At 38.2% G+C, this 21,333-nt stretch overlaps 1 protein-coding gene across 2 annotated transcripts in view; it reads right to left on the reverse strand.

The window, feature by feature from the left end:
• Positions 1–21,333, reverse strand: part of tsnare1 (T-SNARE Domain Containing 1) — a 379,373-nt gene that overhangs the window by 203,547 nt on the left and 154,493 nt on the right. For both annotated transcript variants that reach the window (XM_030159005.1, XM_030159004.1), the window contains 3 exons: positions 14,507–14,597; positions 14,327–14,401; positions 14,132–14,188 (listed from right to left, as the gene is read on the reverse strand). In XM_030159005.1, the coding sequence (XP_030014865.1) occupies positions 14,132–14,188; positions 14,327–14,343 (74 nt within the window). In that variant the 5' untranslated portion in view covers positions 14,344–14,401; positions 14,507–14,597. Of the gene's footprint in view, positions 1–14,131; positions 14,189–14,326; positions 14,402–14,506; positions 14,598–21,333 lie in introns of those variants that run through there.

The raw sequence follows: 21,333 nt of genomic DNA on the forward strand, positions 1-21,333 counted from the left end.
TTTTTTTGCTTCAAAAATTAAACACATGGTGTCTAGCTGAGTGGACATTTTGTAACTCCATGAAAAATAGGTTCATAAACAAATTTCAATCCTGTTATTTTTTTTTTCATGTCTAAAGACGAATAAAAAACACTCAGGAAAGATGGAGCAGATCACATACTTGCTCAGGCTTCAGAAAACCATATTTACTAAAAGATGGGAACCTATGTTACCTTTACTGCTGCAATAATATTTACTGGTGATGCAAGAATACTCCATGTTATCAAGGTGCTGTCGTTCTACCTCTGACGAAGATTTATATCTACAGCCTTTTTTATTTTTTATTTTTATTTTTTAGAGTGAACATTGTTTGCTATAATTGTTATTGCTTTCTCAAATTTCATCATATGTGCCTGTGGAGGTGTATGAGAATACATTTTCAGCTGTGTAGGGGGAAAAGAAATTAATTGAACTGCACTTGAATATATAATTGTACTGTACTGAAAAAAAGAGAAAATCTAATAAAAATTAAAAAAAAAAAAAAAAAAAAAAAAAAAAACACTCAGGAAAAAAAATCTCGACTAAGGTTCTCCTAATTCATGCATGAAAGGGTTAAACATTTTAGATCAGTAGATGCTACTGGTCATTAGTGGCTGTTTAGGATTTTTTTTTTTTTTTAAGGAGTGATGTTTCTGTTGTCTTTTTCATTGTTCCACTTGTTCCACTGTCTGTGTTGGGGAAGCCTACATCTTGTTGGTTGTTTTACTATGGACTTCAATGATCAGCTTTCTGATTTTTTCCCCATATAATCTGCCAAGTATAGCTCTTTTTTTTTTTTTTTTTTTTTTTTATTGCTGAAAGTCTCTGTCGGCACTGTAGTGAGGTTCTTTCATTACCACTGCCACATTCATATTTCTGTGACATCAGTGTATGCCTGTGCGGTAATCCACACCTGTCAGTAGCTGGTATGAGCTGTATACATGTCACAGTATTGTGGATATTATCAGAATACCCCAGGTGTAGTATCTGAACCTGGGATAAGGTCGGATCAGGGATACTGTTCTGCATGTTGGAGACAGAGGGTCAGGGGTTAGGATTTAGATGGATTATTATTGCATGAGCCTATATTGTTTTTTAAGAAACATATGATATACTTTGCCTTTAAGGTGCAATAACGTCACCTACTATATGAAGTGTGGACCAGCGTTAATAAAAGTCCAGATCATTCAAAACAAACACTGGATCTGACAAGGGACTTCTTCTTTTTTTTTTTTTTTATCCATGATCTTCAACTTCACCACTCCATCACAGCGGACAGTTAAAGGAGTCTCTGTAGCACTTGATGAAGTTAAGAAAGGTTCGGCATAATTCGCATTTCCTCCAACATGTTGAAGTGACAGCCTGAAAACCAATCATGCATGTTGTGATTCCCTCAGGATGCGGACAGATGTGAGCGGCTAATCCAAGTACGCAGAAGCACTTTTAACAAATGTGAGAACAGTCGCTTATCACATTAAAGGGCCTGTATCTTTCCTTCAAATCCTATAACTGCGGTGGAAATTAGTTTAAACATCACTCAGGAAATTAAGCATGTAGTCGCTTGTGTGCAGATAGAGTGTCAACAACAGAACATGCTTCAGCTTTAGGATTCTCACAGCATTTAGTTTGGATGTGTCAACAATACGTAATCCTAAACACTGTGGCAGTCGTATTTTTAGCAGTGCCAACCTTGGCAACTGGACACTTTTGGAAGCCATATAAAAGGGACTTTGGAATCGAACCCAAACTCTGCTTAGATCTTTTTTTTCTTTTTTTTAAACACCAAACAGAACTCAAGGACAGTTACAGTCCAAACCAGTGGTGGTCTGTGTATTTCACACCAAGGCCTTCAGTTTTGTTCTACCAGACTAATTCACCTTTTCATATACTGTTGTCCCTCACTATAACACAGTTCACCCTTCACGGCCTCACTGTTTTGCGAAAAAAAATTTTGTGTGCAATTTTGCATGCTTTTTTTTGTTTTTACAGCGTATTGTGTTCCGCGTCCTGATTGGCTAAGGGACTGCAGACCGTTGTCAATCACTTTCCTCGGTGCCGTGTCTCCTGTACAGTACAGAATGCGTTCTTCTCGCCAAATTTACATAAATGTTGGATCTCTGGCAGTGGGACTCTGCAGTGCTGTATGTTTGACAGTTTTCTCCGACAAAACCCACAATGTCGATGAAACGTTCTGCACCGACAAAAGCACCTGTGGTCGCACCCAAAAGGCAGAGGAAGATGCTAACCACTGCACAAACAGTTGGACTTCTGGACATGCTGAAGGAAGGGAGAAGTTACGCAGCTATAGGGCGCCATTACGGAATAAATGAATCTTCGGTTCATTACATAAAGAAGGAGGAAAATAACTTAAGGACGACAGCAGCAATAAGTCTGAACAAGGATGCAAAAAGGGTTGGAAGGGAAAAAGACACTACAGCAGAGTGGCATCTGGACGAAGAGCCACGGCCAGAGGAACTGGGAAATACGCCTGAGTCACTATTAGTAATTTCTTATGTGTCCAACCTCGTAAGTTGATCATTAAAATTAAATTTGTTATTTCTAAAAGCTATCATATTTATTTATAGGAAAACATTTATATTTTATTTCTCAACAAATGTTTGGGCCTGAAACAGGTTTTGATCTTTGGTTTCATTGTATAATACTGTACTTATTTTTTAAAATCTATGAAGGTTTGAACTTTGAGAGTGTTTGAACAAGAGAGAAATGTGAGAAAATGTTACTGCCTGTCTGAGAAAAGTGTCTAAAGTGTGTGGTGAGGGCTTTTACAGCCTTAAAACATATAGAAAAATTGTAAAAAATAAAGCCGACTACTTCGCGCATTTCGACTATTGCAGGTTACTTTTAGAACGTAACCCCTGCAATAAACAAGGGACCACTGTAAATGCTATATATATATATATATATATATATATATATATATATATATATATATATATATATATATATATATGTATGTATGTATGTATATCAAACCCCTCCCCATTATAAGTAAATAGGAAGATTTAAAAAATGAATAAAACATTTGAACTTTGACCTACTGTTCCCAAAATGTAATGAGATCCATTCTGGGTCACTGGTAATCTATAAACCCTAATTTAGTATGAATTCAACCAATAGTTTTGCTGCTACATACATTTGAAATTTCGCCCATTATAAGTAAATGGGTGGGGGGGTGGGGGTGGGGATTTTAAAAATTCATAAAACATTTGAACTTTGACCTACTTTTCCCAAAATGTAATCAGATCTGTTCTGGGTCACTGGCAATCTATAAACCCAATTTGGTATGAATTAAACCAATGGTTTTGCTGCTTTCGTGCTAAAGAAACAGACAGAACCAAAAACAACAGCCCTTGCCTCCCCTTTGGTGGGCGGGGTCATGAGCCATCACAGACTGGTATCTCATTTAGTGAGAATGACATCTGATTGGTTAAAACAACAGGTTCATTCCAGTTCTTTGAACCTCCAGAGGCTGCACTCCTAAGTGTCAGGGCAGATTTATTTTACCCGGCAACACATGATGGCTGAAATATAATTGGTCCAATGCTCTAACATACACATACACTACTAGAAGCAGCGCAATCAAGAGAAAAGCTATGAAATAAAGAGAAACTATTGAGAATAATTTAAAACCTCTTCATGGAACACATTTAAAATGTAGGGTGTAAATGTAGGTCAGTGATGCTGACTCTTTAGGCCAAAACAGACATAATAAGAGTGAAAACACCGAACATGACGCAGCCAAAACCACTGGTAGTAAATAAATCTAACCACATTCAGGTCCTTGGTCCACTCACCAATCACCTCAAACAACCTCATTCCAACTCCAGTGGGCGATACAAGCGTAGTTTCCCACTTACTCCCCAAACTCTGCAGCACATCATCAAGACAGTCATACATTTGTTGGAACAGTGTGTTTGCTCCGGCTCTTTGGTTGTAATTAAATCAATTTCCTGCGAGACAGAATCACACACTTCTTGTCCTGAGTAACCTGAGCCCTTCAGTTAGGTCGGATCTACATTTGACTGCATTTTACACCTTTAATGTTTAAGGCGCACCGTTAATTTGTATTTTTTTGTAATTCTGTGAGCTGCTGGTTCAGCTTTTCGTTTCCAACATGTAGTAAATCAGACTCACACAGAAGTAAGATAAAGTTGGTGCTACCAAGGTTATTATCGTGAACAAAAAGTAACGAAATGACGAAAACTAGAATTGTAAAAACATTTTCGTTAACTGCAATAAATAAAACTATAATTAAAAGAAAAAAATGCTAAGTAACTGAAACTGTACTGTGTGCTTATAAAACTAACTAAAATGTATAGAAATTATGGATGAAATTCCCTTCGTTTTCATCTTTGTCAATGTCAGATTGATACAAAATCGATTTATTTCCCTTCGAGCAATTTTAGCTAGCGGCACCATCTGACACTTTTTGCTCCGTCACTTGTGTTCACTTGTGGTTTCCAGTCGTCTTCTGGTCCCCACTCTACCTGGAAACATGGAGACTAAAGCAGCAGAGTCCTGTCTGGGATTGATTTGAATACGACGACAGAGAAGAAGAGAAAAGAGATTAAAAAAAATAAACTAAAAATAAAGCATTTAGAAAATAACAAAAACTAAGAAAAACTAACAAACCTGCTCTAAAAACTAATTAAAATAACTGAATTAGAGAAAAAAAAGTTAAAATTAAATAAAACTAAACTATAATGAAAAATCCAAAACTATTATAACCTTCGCTGCTACCGCATCAATGACAGAAAATGTTCAAATTGTGTACGGTTTCCAAATGACAAACAGCTCAAACCACACTTTGATGACGTGGCATGTCCCTTTGGTGCAGCCACTTACTGCAATTCCAGCTGTGCATGTTAGCTCTGCGCTGAGACGTGTAAAGGTCTGAAAAGGCACAGACTGAGGGTACAACTGCATGAAAAACTGAATGCACACACTGTTCAAAGTGCAAACAAAAGAGAAGGAACGTGAAGAGACATATTGTCAAAGAGATGCATGGTGAACTTTTTTTTTGCATTGCTAATGTGTTCCACCTTGGTGCGACTGACTGCACAGCTAATTCCTGGTCCAGGAGCCAGTGTGGGTCAGAGCACAGGGACCAACACGGGCTGAGTCACACCCTTCTGTCGACCGGCCGCTATCTGACTCACCACTCCTCAACAAACTCTCCAACATCACGCTCACTCCTCCTCATACAAAACCCACAGCTGAACTCCGGAAGACATTAGTAGAGCGCACAGATGGGAAAGACTATCAAGACAATCACTTACTGACACCTTACCGAACAAGTTCACACGTTTCTGAAAATGTTTGTAGCCTTTCTTTGAGTTTCCTGCTGTCAATTCCCGTCGCGGCTGATGACGTGGATGTAAAGATGTGGGAGGAAAACAGTCAGCATGCGTAGGTCAACGCATGCCGCTCTAAATACATATGCATGGCATTTGAAACGTCAAGAAGCCACTCATCATTTGAAGAGGAAGTAGAAATGCATTCCACTTCATTTACTGGTGAAAAAAGACCTTTTTTTTTTGCTTTCTACAGTGCTGCTACACTACATCAACTAGATGTATTATTAGAAATGACTCTCTACTCTGTAGAAAAGATAGAGTTTCAGAAGGTTTATGAGAGCAAAAGGGTTCCACATAGAGGTACCACTGTCCAAGGAGTTGAAGGTGTAAATTATTTCTATTCAGCGAAACAAGAAGGTGGGAGTTTAAATGCGTCCTAAGGTGTGAAAACCTCCAATCTACCAAATACTGAACATGAGACACCAGGGAGCTATATTTGAGCTCAACACAGAGTATTCCACTGAACAAAAGTATAAATGCAACACTTGTTTTTGCTCCTGTTTTTCATGAGCTGAACTCACAGATCTGAAACTTTTTCTTGTACACACAAGGTTTATTTCTCTCAAATATTGTTCGCAAATCTGTATTAGTGAACACTTGTCCTTTGATAATCCATCCTCCTCACAGCTGTGGCAGATCCAGACACTGATTAGACAGCAGGATTATTGCACAGGTGGGCCTTAGGCTGGCCACAATAAAAGGAAGGCCACTCTAAAATGTGCACTTTTATCACACAGCACAATGCCACAGATGTCACCAGTTTGGAGGGAATATGCACTGGTCATGTGACTTCTGCCTGTGAACTGAATGTTCATTTCTGGACCATCAGCCATCTCCAAAGGTGTTTCAGAGAATTCATAAAGAAGACTGTGTGAGGAAAATGGTGGTCACACCAAATACTGACTGGTTTTCTGACCCCCTTGGACCAGCCAATACAGTAAAAGTGCACATTTTAGAGTGGCCTTCCTTTTATTGTGGCCAGCCTAAGGCCCACCTGTGCAATAATCCTTCTGTCTAATCAGCATCTGGATCTGCTACAGCTGTGAGGAGGATGGATTATCTCAGCAACGGACAAAGGAGAAGTGTTCACTAACACAGATTTAGACACATTTATGAACAATATTTGAGAGAAATAGGCCTTTTGTGTACATAGAAAAAGTTTTAGATTGTTGAGTTCAGCTCATGAAAAATGAGAGCACAAACAAAAGTGGTGCGTTTATATTTTTGTTCAGTGTATATTTCACTATTAGTGGAAATACAGGATGTAAACTTCTAAACATTAAAGATAAATGTCCAAGCCATCCGATTTCCAATAGACCTGTAAAGATGTCTGATAAGAGGCACCTAACCAGAATGTTTCATATTGCTCATGAGTGGAAATGCTCATATTATTCCCACAATTCCCCTTCCAGAACACGTTACTCTGTCATATTGAGGAGATTATGAGCAAAGTGTTTGTCATTTATAGAGAAAAACGACCAGTTGGTGATTGGTACAGACAAAAATTATATATATGGCCTCATAAATCAGAACAACAGCGTCAAAACCTGTGTGAAGTGTAATATAAAGAAAAGCCAAAGACCCCTATGTGCACAGTTATGTTCAGGAACATCACCATTAGCCATAGAGACCATCAGGTTTAATGCCACTCCAGAGGAGACCGTCCTGTCTGCGAGGACGTACTCTAAAACCTCCTCCATTTATGTTGAATTATGTTCAGAGCCACAGCTTTTCATGAGTACTGAAGCGCTAGGATGATATACCATAAAGGAGTCGAGTGAACTTTAACACCAGACGCTGATAGAGTACTGTCTATGGTCGGGTTTGGGAAAGAAAAGCATTTTGGGTAATGATGGAGGGGAGAGTTGTTTCTGTGATGACTAAAAATACGTCTTGAGTGTCATTTCTTCTCAATTACAACCAAAATCTCTTTCTTTCCAAGATATGTGAGTAGGGATGGGAATCGAGATCCTAGTAGCTCGATTCCTTGGAATCATTTGCCTGTCTGCTTAATGATTCTGCTTATCGATTCTGCCTTCGTTGCGCATGCGCGATGATGTCACACGTACACTGCATTGTTTTGGTCAGAACGTAGCCGACATGGTGTTGAGGCAGAAACGGTCCAAACAGACCACACCAGGTATAAACAGACCACACCAGGTCCAAACAGACCACACCAGGTCCAAACAGACCACACCAAACAGACCACACCAGGTCCAAACAGACCACACCAGGTCTAAACAGACCACACCAGGTCCAAACAGACCACACCAAACAGACCACACCAGGTCCAAACAGACCACACCAGGTCCAAACAGACCACACCTGGTCCAAACAGACCACACCAGGTCCACTGGAACTCTGTCAAAGCTTCCATTTCTTCTAAAGGTGGAATCCCTCCAATCTGCTCAAACATTTGTCCACAGCATGAGATTCACTTACAGGAATGTCATATATTTGATTCTCTACTTAGCGGCGCTTGTGAATGCAGCGGCAGAGTGAACACCGGGCCCAGTTCTGGTTCCGGTGCGGGCAACAAACGTGGTACCCAAATACAAGTTTCTGAAGGTAGGAAGGGAAAGGAAATGAGGTGCACAACAACGGGAGACGAGCTGAGTCGAACCGATTCTACGTAGTAGAAATGCAGCAATAAAGGAATTAGTAAAGAGTCTGTAGTTTCACTTTCACTGTACGCCCCCTGAACCAGGCCCGGCGTCATCTGTTATTTTTATTTGTACATAATGTATATGTTCTATTTTCTGTGCAGATGGAAATATAAAAGACAGTTAATGCAAACACACCCGTTTGTACTCTTTTATTCCCTCACCCAATGAGAATCGATAAGGAATTGGATCGATAAGCAAAATCGATAATGGAATCGGAATCGTTACATTCTTAATTATTCCCATCCCTATATGTGAGTGTAGTTGTACAATCTTTAACACATATTATTGTTAATTTTAGTAAAACTACTCAGTCTGAATGCAAGCTAATGTGCACTATTAAGTCCTTTGCACACAGGGAGCATTTTTTGTGTGATGTGATATAAAAGCAGAATACAAAAGAGTTCACACCTTGATTCAACTACAGAAATACAGCCATTATTCCATTGGATAATTACTGTAGTAATTAATATATTTCTATTGCAACAAGTTCTTTAATCGTACCTGATGCAATTAGTACCTTCCCTTTTATTAAACAGCCATTAGTTTGTAGAGAGCAGAAAGACTGGACTCATTTCAATAGAAAAAGGTCTGATAAGTCCAGATCGACCCTGTTCCAGACCAAGGTTCTAATAGTTCTGGATTTTTCATTATAGTTCAGTTTTATTTATCTTTGACTTTTTTTTCTCTTATTCAGTTCGTTTTAATAAGTTTTTAGAGCAGGTTTGCTGGTTATTATTAGTTTTTTGTTTTTTTCTAAATGCTTAGTTTTAGTTCAGTTGTAGTTCAGTGGTCTCTTTTCTCTTCTTCTCTGTGCTCCTATTCAAATCAATCCCAGACAGGACTCTGCTGCTTTAGTCTCCATGTTTCCAGGTAGAGTGGGGACCAGAAGACGACTGGAAACCACAAGTGAACACAAGTGACGGACCTTTAATTAAATATCATATGGTGCCAGCAGCTGAAATTGCTTGAATGAAATAAATCAATCTCATATCAATCCGACATTGACAAAGATGAAAACGAAGGGAATTTTATCCATAATTTTTATCTGTTTTAGTTAGTTTTATAAACACACAATACAGTTTCAGTTGGTTATCGTTTTTTTCTTTTAATTATAGTTTTTATTTATTTCAGTTAACGAAAATGTTTTTTCAATTCACGATGATAACCTCGTTCCAGAGTGATGGTCCATCCATCAGTGTGAGAAGAGAAGTGATTACCCATCATGCCTGGTGCCTACAGTAGTGTTATGATCACGTGGTCAGGTGTAGGTTCATGCTCTGTGTCCAAACTGAATAAACTGAATAATAAATCCATGTTTTTTTTTCACTGATGACACTGGAACAGACAAGACACGACGACAATACCAGGATTCATCAGGATCAGTTTGTTAAAGAATGCTTCAGGAAGATGACGCATCATTTTCACACAAGGATCGGCCCCCACAGAGTCCAGACCTGAACCCCATTGAGAATCTATGTGATGCACAAGACCACACACAGTGGTCCGACTCTCCACCGTCAATACAAAGTCTGGGGTGAAAATTAATACAAATACAGACTGAAATACTTGTTGTGACATTGTGAAATTAGATGTTATGAACAATGCCACAGTGACTACATCCCACAGTCAAAGCAGACCCACCAGGTTGAAAGTCTTTTTGTAGTTTTTGCACCAAATATCAGGACATCAACCGATTACAATGAGCTAAACAGACGTCACAACAACATTGTCAATTCATTCATTCATTTTCTGAACCACTTAATCCTTGTGAGGGTCACTGGGTTGCTGCAACCTATCCCAGCTTCTAATAGGTGAAGGCATGTTACACTCTGGACATGTCGTCATTGTAACATACAGTTGTGGAAAAAATTATTAGACCACCCCTTGTTTTCTTCAATTTCTTGTTCATTTTAATGCCTGGTCCAATTAAAGGTCCATTTGTTTGGACAAATATAATGAGAACAACAAAAAGAGCTCATAGTAGTTGAATTTCAGAGCTGATATCTAAACATTTAACATGTTTTCTTGATAAAAACCAAAATCACTTCAGTTCTTCCATCAGTATCTGTGTCATTGTACTGACAAACAGTGCTTTTAGTCATTCCATGTTTTCTTTTCTGTCTGTTTTAGTCACATGATACACAGGAGTTAGGACTGGATTGCGTAATCATTGTTTTTGATGACTTTTGATGGTCTAATAATTTTTTCTGCGACTGTATACAGACAATCCACCATTCACTCTCACATCTACAAATACAGGCAATTTAGACCCTTTTAAGTGCACATCTTTGGACGGTTGGAGAAAGCTGGAGTACCTGTGGTGACCCAACGCAGACCCATATGATAGATCATAGATTGTGATGGAACAACACTAATCTTTGTGATGCTGATCAATAAAGATGTTTGTTTGACACTGCTTTGTCACTGTGTCTTTGAATGTAGAAAAAAATGCATTGCTCTTGAATTGAGACAGATTATTGCTTAAAAATAATGACAAAACATTGGTTGCATTAGTGGCACAGTGCTGGTTGCTCATGTAGCACATTATTAGAGCTAATTTCTAGATCATTTGTACTCAAAATAAGCTGCAGATTCTGATCTAGAAAAGGGAAGATATATGTTCTAAAAACAAGGTTGACATTCTTGCACTGCCAAAATATTTTTTTCTATCAGCACTTAAAACTGGAAAAAAAAGAAAAAGAAGAAAGAAACAGATTAATTTAAAAAAATAAAATAAAATAAAATAAAAATCCCCAAAATAAGTAAATTTCCCTTTCTTGAAAATCATTTTTTGCAGTGTTGTTGTTGTGAGGTGACAGTGCTAACAACAGCACCATCATGACACCCAACAATGTTAACTGGACCTGTTATTTGTACTACTATGCTGTGAAATAAAGGACACAAAAGTCTAAATACAATAAAATGATGGTAAGAAAGTGTTTCCTGAGCATTCAGCAAAGCATCATTTTTATAAAATACAACACATTTTCCCTGCTGTGTGCCCCATACACAAACATAGATCAATATATGTAATATTTCCCTGTTGAGTTCATTTTTATGCAGTCTGAGTGTAATAAAGATTGATTTTTATTCCTTCCCCATAGTTTTTTGGTTACCAACCTCTGTGTTTTTGTTTTACAGACAGCCAATAAGTGAGGTGTTGTGTTACGCTGATACAAAGCCTTTCACATTCAGATAAAACAAGTGGTGCCAGAAACAACAAACCCCTCGCACATATTGGAGCTTATTTTAGCATCGATCCAGCTGATGTCATCATGTCTATACGCGTGCTAATGTCAGCATATGAACTGCCTCTATATATGTGCCAAGTTTGAAGTAAACTGAAACAAAATTAATGTTTTTATAGACGTTTGAAATTTCATTCATTGTAAGTAAATGGGGGAAAAAAGAATTTAAAAATTCATAAAAAATGTTTTACTTTGACCTATTTTTCCCAAAATGTAATCACATCTACTCTGGATCACTGGCAATCTATAAACCCAATTTGGTATGAATTCAACCAATAGGTTTGCTGCTACAGACATTTGAAATGTCACCCATTATAAGTAAATGGGAGGAAAAAAAGAGTAAAAAAAATCATAAAAAATTTGAACTTTGAACTACTTTTCCCAAAATGTAATGACATCTATTCTGGATCACTGGCAATCTACAAACCCAATTTGGTCTGAATTCAACCTATAGTTTGGCTGCTCCTCATCCACACCTTCATCTTCTCCCGTCTAGACCACTGACACTCACTCTTCACCTGCCTCAGACAGTCCTCCCTTCATCGTCTACAGTTAGTTCAAATTCAGCCTCCAGGTTGTGAACACGCACCAGTCGTCGGTCCCACATCACTCCAGTACTCACATCCCTATTTTGGCTTCCAATAAAATTCCGCATCCACTTCAAAATACTCCTAATGACTTTTAAAGCCCTGCACAACCTCGGCCCCAGTTCCATTTCTGACCTCCGAGTTTCCTCCTCACCATCACCACTACTCCGTTCATCCAACCTTCACCTCCTATCCATCCCCCGCTCCAACTTCTCAACAAAAGGCGACCGTGCTTTTGTAATTCTGGTCCTAACCCTCTGGAACAGTCTTCCCCAGTTCATCAGATTCTATAGACACCTTCAAGCCACTCTTAAAAACTCACTTTTGTAAACAAGCATTTCATTAAATTAGGACAGTGTAGTGTGTGTGTGTGTGTGTGTGTGTGTGTGTGTGTGTGTGTGCATATATTTGTGTCTGGAGGTTTGTTTCCATCTGTATTGTGTCTGTGCTGGTGTATTCAGTGTTGGTTGTGGGTCTGTGTTAGGGGTTGTTTGGGACATATGTGGCCATGGTGTTCGCTCAGTGTGTGTTGCTTGTGCCAGAGAGTCTGTATCTGCATGTTGAAACTGTTTTCTTATTCTTGTCTTTCCTATTTGTTCTTATTTATCTCTCCTTTATGTGAAGCACTTTGTAACATGTTTTAAACAGTGCTATATAAATAAAGCTTTACTTACTTACTTACAGACATTTGAAATTTCACCCATTATAAGTAAATGGGGGGAAAAAATAGAGTAAAAAATTCATAAAAAATTTGAACTTTGAACAATTGCTCCCAAAATGTAATGACATCTATTCTGGGTCACTGGCAATCAATAACCCAAATTTGGTATGAATTCAACCAATAGTTTTGCTGCTCGAGTGTTAACAAACAAATAAACTGTAGTACGGATCGTATTAAATGGTAGTTGAATGTGACTTTAAATTTTGCTCTATAATGTCAGGTGAATATCATACATCATGAGCCAAAATGGAGAAGACAAAAAGTAATGTTGCAGGTTGTTTTGCTTGAAGAATCTTTTATTTTTGCAGATGTGTCCTCCTTTGTACTGAGCAGTCAGTGTCAGGTCAGGTTCGTGTGTGCTGAACTCAGAGAAAAGGTCAGAAAAAGACCTTATCTTGCAGCTTTGTGGTAAAAGCGAGCTGAGTTCATCTTGATTATGAACTTAGGGACTTTCTGTGGTCAAGAATTGCTCAAGTGTTAGAACTAGATGTACTTGCGGAAACTCTTTGTGGTTTAACTATGCAGTGTAAGCTGAATTGTTGGTGCAAATGTCAAACCGAGGTGTGATTAACTCAGGTGAACTTTCTAATGTGTTTTTTGTTAGAATTAGCTTACGTGGAGTTATCGACGTAAGCTGTGACATGTTTTACCCAGCAACAAGTGTTCAACCAGTCATTGAGATTATGAACCAAATATGGAAGTCTTCCAAGTGACTGAAGGCTATAAAATTGTGATGACAAGATGAGACAAAAGGAAGATGAATAGTGTGTTTGATGCTAGACTAATTGACAACTGACTTCTTTCCTTTTTGTAACCTTTTCCGATTTTTGCCTGAAGCAATAAACCAAACTATTATTTTAACTTTTTAAAACCTCAAACCTTCTCTTTGGTGAGTTCTTCCATTTCTCCTGGTTTGGTCCTTCCATCCGAAACATAACTGGTGAGTTAATTTAAATTACGAGACCCCCCTCTGGGGCAGCCCGGATTTAACCGGACAGCCGTTTTTACGGAAGTATTGGAGTAAGGTGGAGAAACACCGGCGGTCATGTGTTCCGCATGGGCACGCAGTTTAAGTCAGAGCAAAGCGGAAAGAGTACCCAGTGTATAAAATATAAAGATGTCTGATGCGGTAAATTCATTAACTGAAATTTAATTGTGGTTTTTGAGATTCACTGTTACTGGCGTGTTCAAGATGGCGCCCAACGTGGGGTTAGGGTTAGAAGCAAACAGAAGTAAAAACCATATCCCATGCTTTCCCTTCGGGGGGCGGGGTAATAAATAATAATAATAATAATAAAAAAAGAAAGACAACATGAAGGAAAAAAATGAATTTCCGGCTATGCTTAGGAGCAGGATGTGATGAATGGAGTCTGCTGTAATCCTAAAGACCAGACAGAGCTTCAAAGCAGCCCTTGTGAGGACGCAATCAAGCAAAAAAATGCCATCTCATCATCCTGCTCTTTTATGAATGACAGTGAAACAAAGGGCAGATTCAGCCTCCACATCAGCTCACCTTCTTCTTGTCTTTCTGTGCAGGAGGAAGCAAGGCCTTCGAGCGCTCTGCAATTTTCTGTAAAGGGAACAAACAAGGAGATAAAGCCCAGTGTTCATCTGACTGAAGTAAAGGTCCGTTTGCTTGTTTTGTCTTGAAGTTGCGTAAAATGTTCTGTGTACAAAAGCAATTTCAGATGCAATTATATAAAGTTACCTTCTGCAGATCCCCATAGCGCTGCACAGACTCCGACAGTTCGGTCTTTAGTCTGGTCAGGCGCAGACGGTCTTGCTGTGCAACAAGACAAGATTAGCTTTAATTACCTCAAATGTTGTTTAATCCACTGTTTATTCTCGAAAATGACAGTGAATGAAAGGGGAAGAAAGCAGAAAATACCCGTGAAGAGCCACTGATTATATCAGAGAGCTGTTTGATGAGTTGGCTGGTGCTGGTGATGACTTTGTTGGTTTGTTGCTGTGTGGAGTGTCTGGGGGGGGGGGGGGGGGGGGGGGAGAAAACATTAGACAAAAGACACAGAGAGTAAAATAAATAAAAACCAAAGTGAATGAACGTAAACATTTTCAAGTTTAAAATGATAACCATCAGCGTTATTCCCAGACGTCATCGCAGAAAACATCACCCATTGTATTTTCCTGTAAAATCCATCCACCAGTTGTTCTTACGGGAATAAATTAACATGGAAGGAAATCTTTAGTTTCTTTCTTTCCAAGACAATGCCTGAAAAGAAGAACAGCACTCTCATGTGTTTGTGTTAGGTACGGACCAAGGGTCAGAAGTCTGCTGTTTACATTTCCAAACTATGAACCTGGAACTGGCGGTTAACATCTGATGCTACTGAATTCCTGAGCATCTTCCAAGTTCCTGCAGGTGAAGTGATAAAATGTAAATGTTTTCTGCAGCTTCAACGCCATCACAGTCTGAATGGGCTAACAGTACTCTACTCTACACCATTTACTGGAAAGCACATTATCTGACAAAATATATATATATATATATATATATATATATATATATTTTTTTTTTTTTTTTTTTTTTTTTTTTTTTTATTTATTTATTTATTTATTTATTTATAAATGTTTTTGTATTGTTTTGGTTTATTTTTTTATTTTTAGGTTTTTACACTTTGAAGAATGAACGATTTTTACTGTTATTAACTCCTTTGTTTTTTTTGCTTATATTGTAAATGAGCCCTAAATATATTCAAAGAATAAAGACACTAATACTAATAATATCACCACTACTACTACTACTACTACTACTACTACTACTACTACTAATAATAATAATAATAATAATAATAATGCTCAACATGAAGTTGACTGATGGGTCTGCCATGTAACAGTTATTTTGATGTTTTTTATCCTCTGGTGTAAAAACACACTAAACTGACAGTAGAAGTATCTAGTACTCACAACATCTGCTCAGACAATCTTTTTTTTGTACTGTTTTTTTTCTCCCTATTTTTTAGGTTTTACTGTTTGTAGAATGTACAGTTTTTACTATTATTAACGCCTGTTTTCTTGCTTATACTGCAAATGAGGCCTAAATATATTCAAAGGCCAAGAAGATACTGATACTAATAATATCACTACCACTACTACTACTACTATTAATAATAATAATAATGCCCAACATGAATTTGACTGATGGGTCTGCCCTTATGATAATGCTATTTTAATGCTTTTTTTTTTTTCCTCTGGTCCAAAAACACACCAAACTGACAGTAGAAGTGTACAGTACTCACAACACCTGCTCATACAACCATTTTTGTTTGACAGCATTAAATTTTTATGTCTTTGTTGAGTTCCATTAAATTCCTCTACATTGGATAACAAAACAGGAATGAGAAAGAAGTGATTCTGAAATAGAAAAGTTCCAACACTCCTCAAAGCTCTGACCCCTGTAAATACTCGGACTGAGGCCTGATGGGATTACATCGGACCAACTGAGTGACTGAGTATTAACAACCGTCTGATAGAGGTGAACAGTGGAACACAAACCATATCCTCTCTATTCTTCATGTTTTCTGCTCAGAAGCTTTACCGGGGTGTAAGGTCGAAGGTGCGGCCATATTCATAACTCTTCCAGCACGTCCAGTGGAAGTCTGGGTTAAGACAGTTATTAAATATCTATCCTGCCGGGTCATCCCTGAGCTTACAATACACCCCCACAAGCGTCCTGGGTGCACCCAAAGGCCAACTCCTATCCTCCAGGCCTGACACTAGAACGGGGCTGCCCTGCTGAGATAGGCGGCAGTACAAACACACCTCTGCTGCTGCCTTCCCTACTCAAATATTGATCTACATGGAGCTGGTGGCAGGGGAAGCAGAAGGAACCGCAGAAGGGCCATGTCACTCTGAGTCTGTTGTGGGGGTGGGGGGGTTATGGCGGTGGAAAAATACCAAAAACTTGAGGTGCTTCACAGTCTTAAGGTTGAAAAGTTGAGATTTTCTCTTAGAGGCTCAATTAAATCATTTCATACCACCTGGGATCCATGTTTACAGTATTTCCATTCTTTAAATTTTCCTCAGAATATAGATGATTAAACACCATTGAGAAAGAGGGGAAAGGAGAGGAAAGGAGAGGAAAGGAGAGAATGAGAAATTATGTTTTTACTTTTACAATTTGAGTTCCTTTATCATTATTTACGGTTTCTGTTTTTGGTTTTATTTTTTTCATTTATTTATTGATTGATTGATTTTTTTTTTTTTTTTTTTTGGCCTGTGGGTTGGGTGGGTGGGATGGGTGTTGACAGTCAGATATGTCATTCTTGATTGTGCATTGACTTTTACGAATTGATATGTGTGTCGTGTTCATTGAAAATGTTCAATAAATATAGTTGGAAAGAAAAATACCAAAAACTTTAGTCATTATTAGAGATGCACCGATACCAATACCAGTATTGGGCATCGGCTCCAATACTCAGTGTGTGTACTCGTATTCGTACTCGTAAAAGATATCCGATCAACATCCTTAAAGCGTACTCTACAGTTAATACTTCGCACTTGAAGGAAATGTGGGAGAAGGATCTGGACTGTGTTATTACTGAGGATGACTGGGAAAATGTTTGGGCTGATGGGAAAACATCATGTGTTTGTAATAGAGTAAAAGACACTCAGCTAATGATTGTTCACACTTCTCCTCAATTACGCCACAAATTTAAGCTGGATTCCTCCCACTCTGCTTGAAGTGTAAAGTGTAGACTGGTACCTTCACACACTGCTTTTGGTTTTGTTTAAAAGTGCAATATTTCTGGCAGATGATTGGTCAGGAAATGGAAAAAATATTTGATGTGAAACTGAACTGTAATCCTCTGTTTCTGCTTGGGTTAACTGACCCTGTTGTTGACATAAAACTATATGGAACGCTGACTTTTTGTGCCAGAAAATGTTTGCTTGTAAATTGGATCTCAGATCAGATTCCCACCCGGACACAACGGCAGAAGACAGTTTTTAGTTGTGTTTCCCTCGACTATCTCACTTGTGGATTACACCAGAAGGATGATGTCGTTCTAAAGACTTGGGAACTTTTTCTTACCTACACAGGACTGGAAGCTTCAACAACTGTCCGAAGGGCATTTGTATTTTGAAATGATTTTATTTTATTATTTTTATGGGCCAATTTTTGTTTTTGTTTGGTTGTTCTGTTGATATGTTCTTTGGTTTGTTTATTGTCATTTTGTGAGTGTGTGTGTATAAAGCAAAGATGACAATAAATATAATTTTGAAAAAAAAAAAAAAAAAAAAGATATCTGACACAAATGCAGCAATCCCACTTCTGTCCGTGTGACATTCCCAGTTCAGTGCAGCAGGTCCGAGGAGGAGGAATAATGTGTGTGAGTGTGAAGAGTGTGGAGACTGAACTAAATAAATGAGGCTGATCACAGTAAGGCTGACTGACAGTACCGTTCAGACACAGACAGATACAGACGCAGCCTTCTGTCCGTCCTCTGCGTACATTCATCTGTTTTCCAGCTGATGGAGGATGAGTACCCAGACAGAGAATACCAGCGGGAGTACGGAGCGGTGCGGACCGCCGCCAGTGGAAGTAAAAACCAAACTTCTCACTCATTTCTCTTTTCTCTTCCTGCTGAAGCTAAACTTTTAAACCTTACAGAGAAAACACTAACATTAGTATCACAGTAGTGTCCCCTCTGTCATCTACAGGTTTGTTATTACTGACTTTCTTCTTCTTCTTCTTCTTCTTCATTAGACTTTCCTCTTCTTCGTGGTATTTGTCCAGTATGGTTAATTCAGAGCGGCGCCCCCTGGTGGATTAACTGACAAACGCTCATTCCAACACATTAAATGTCAGTAGCAGCACTTTGTTCCAGTAAGACTAATGACAACGACAGTAAAGTACATGTACAAAAGGAACTAACAACTGGAATGGGATTATTAAGGACTCGTATCGGTACTCGTATCGGCAAGTACTCAAATGTAAGTACTCAGTCTGGAAAAAGTGGTATTGGTGCATCCCTAGTCATTATATCAGTGCTGACGAGGGTTAAAGAGAGTTGAAGAGTCAGAGAAGCAGATGTGGCAGAAGGTAATTTTGCTGCAAAAAATAAAAGTTTAACTGTACGGAAATAATTAAATTGGACTGCAGCCAGCGGCTCTCGCTGGCCAAAGTCATAACAGACAGAAATTGTGTCTTATACGTGGAGAGGTTTTACATTAATTATACAAGATAGGAGATAGTAAATCTGTATATGCTTGAGATTAGTAAGTGCGATAATATAAATTGGACAGTGGGAAGAATGTAATATTGTATAGCAGAGTAGTGTATAATCAATAATATGATTACATATTGTGGTACTAATGCATCCGGCTCATAGTGAGGATACAGATGCACGCGCACACACACACACACACACACACACACACACACACACACACACACACACACACACACACACACAAGACAAAGATTAACAAGTGCTAAACCTCAGCCTGATGCGTCATCGTTTAGCTGGAAAGCAGCAACAGACATGTGATGGATTATTCTGAAATCACAGTCAGCTAATGCTCTGCGATGTTACCCACCAAAATTACACGGCCGAGTACAGTCTGTATGCCTGGCACTCTGCATTAGGGCTGCAGAGGCATGACAAATAAAACTCAGCAGGTGATAGAACGCACAGCTGTAATGCACTATATATAAAACATATGGAGGTGTGTTTTTAAGAAAGCCACTCAGCGGCATGTCACTCAGCGCCCGCTAATGGATACCGTATATTGTTTTTATTATTGCGAACAATTTAAAGGGACCCTGGGGGATTTGCTGCTAAAAGATGAAAAGACAAGCTTGACATTATTCAGCACTTTATCAACTGTCAGCAAATGGAAAGACTGAGTGTGGATATAAAACCTGCTGTATTTTCTGCCTTAAAATGGGTGATACTGCATCAATCTTCCATCAAGATTAAAGTTGCAAGAGCCAAAAAAAACATAATTCTAGAACTTCACCCTATAACGCCGAACGTATCATATTTGATACATGAGTTTTGAAGCCCTCTACATCAGGGTTCTCAAACTCCTGTTCTTTCAGGTTCCACATTCAGCCTGATTTGATCTGCAGTGGACCCAACCAGTAAAATAATAGAATAACCTATAAATAATGACAACTCCAAATTTTTGTCTTGTTTTAGTGCAAAAAAAACACCATTAAATAATGAAAACACTTACTTTTATAAACTATCCAAAGAAAAAAGATGTGAATAACCTGAAAAAAACTGAAATTTCTTAAGAAAAATAAGTGCAATTTCAACAATATTCTGCCTCAACTTATCATTTCTGCATGTAAGACACTAAACACTTAGTAATAGGCAGAAAATTGTTAAAATTTGACTTAATTTTCTTTAGACATTTCAGGTTGTTCATATTTGTTCAGGTTATTCACATTTCATTGTTTCAGGATAGTTTGTAAATGTAAATATTTTCATAATTTAAGGTTATTTTTTTGCACTAAAACAGATGAAAATTGGAAATTTATCGGGATAATGTAATATTTTCACATCAAACCAAGAAGAAAATATGGAGTCATTCTTTTTTGTGGGTTCTTCTGCTGTTTTTATTTGACTGCAGATCAGATTGGTCTGGATGTGGAACCACAACTAAAATGAGCCTTGACTGCGGAATTTATACACTTTGCAAATTCATCCCAGGGGTCGCATTGGAACCTTTGGCGGGACGCATTTGGGCCCCGGGACGCATGTTTGACAACCCTGCTCTACAGGATAAGTGTGACATTTTTTTTCTTGATGAACCTATTAATGATTAATATGGGTATTATTACTGCTACAAAAGTGACAGAGTTTATTTTGATGTGAAATGCTGTTGCAAATTGGACAGAGTCTATCCTTGATATGTACAGCATTTTGTGTTCTGTGCTTAGTCAGAATTTAGTCTGATATGTGCAGGATTTTTGAGGTACTTCTGGGATCTGACGTAGGAGTTTAGGATAGGTAGAAGGATGAGGTAAGGGGGCGGGAGATTAAGTTAAACTTCATCCTGCTCTGTAACTTTAAGTAAATACAGCACAGCAACAGTAGAGTAACTGTCCTGTAACTTCAGTTAACCCATGAAGACCCAATGGGACTTTTATGGAAGTTCCAAAATGGATTTTCCTCTCTATTTAACCTTCCCTAAGTGATTTATCACCATTTATTATAATATTATCCTCTGAATTTAGCATTTTTTTCCAGTGAAAATCATTTATTTTCCTATGTTTAACTAACTGATCATGAAGATGTTCATAAAAACTCAGAGTAAAGTCAACGGTTATTGTATCAGAACACAGAAAACTGAAGAAAAGGTGACTTTTTCAGTCAAATATAGCACTAACTGGACATGAACCAGGTGTCTCCATCCACTGTCATTGATCCAACTCCACAGTTTTTACTGGTGAATCAATGTTGTTGAAGAATGATGGCATTTCCATGTTCACTACAGAGCCTCTGAACGTCCAAATGGGTCATTTCTGATGACCATGAAAAGATGACAACCTGCATTTTACACCAATTATTGACATGTATTGATAGGATTAGTGGATCAACAGGTATTAAACAGTTTAGATCAGTAGATGGTTTGTGTCGCTAGTGGTTGTTTGGGTCTTTATGGGTCAAGCAAAAATGAATAAAAACACATATGTGGGGCCACAATAAGCTCTAAAACACATTTTTTTGATTTTGCATATGTATT

This window comes from Sphaeramia orbicularis, chromosome 16 (genome assembly GCF_902148855.1).
Source record: "Sphaeramia orbicularis chromosome 16, fSphaOr1.1, whole genome shotgun sequence".
NCBI lineage: Eukaryota > Metazoa > Chordata > Actinopteri > Kurtiformes > Apogonidae > Sphaeramia > Sphaeramia orbicularis.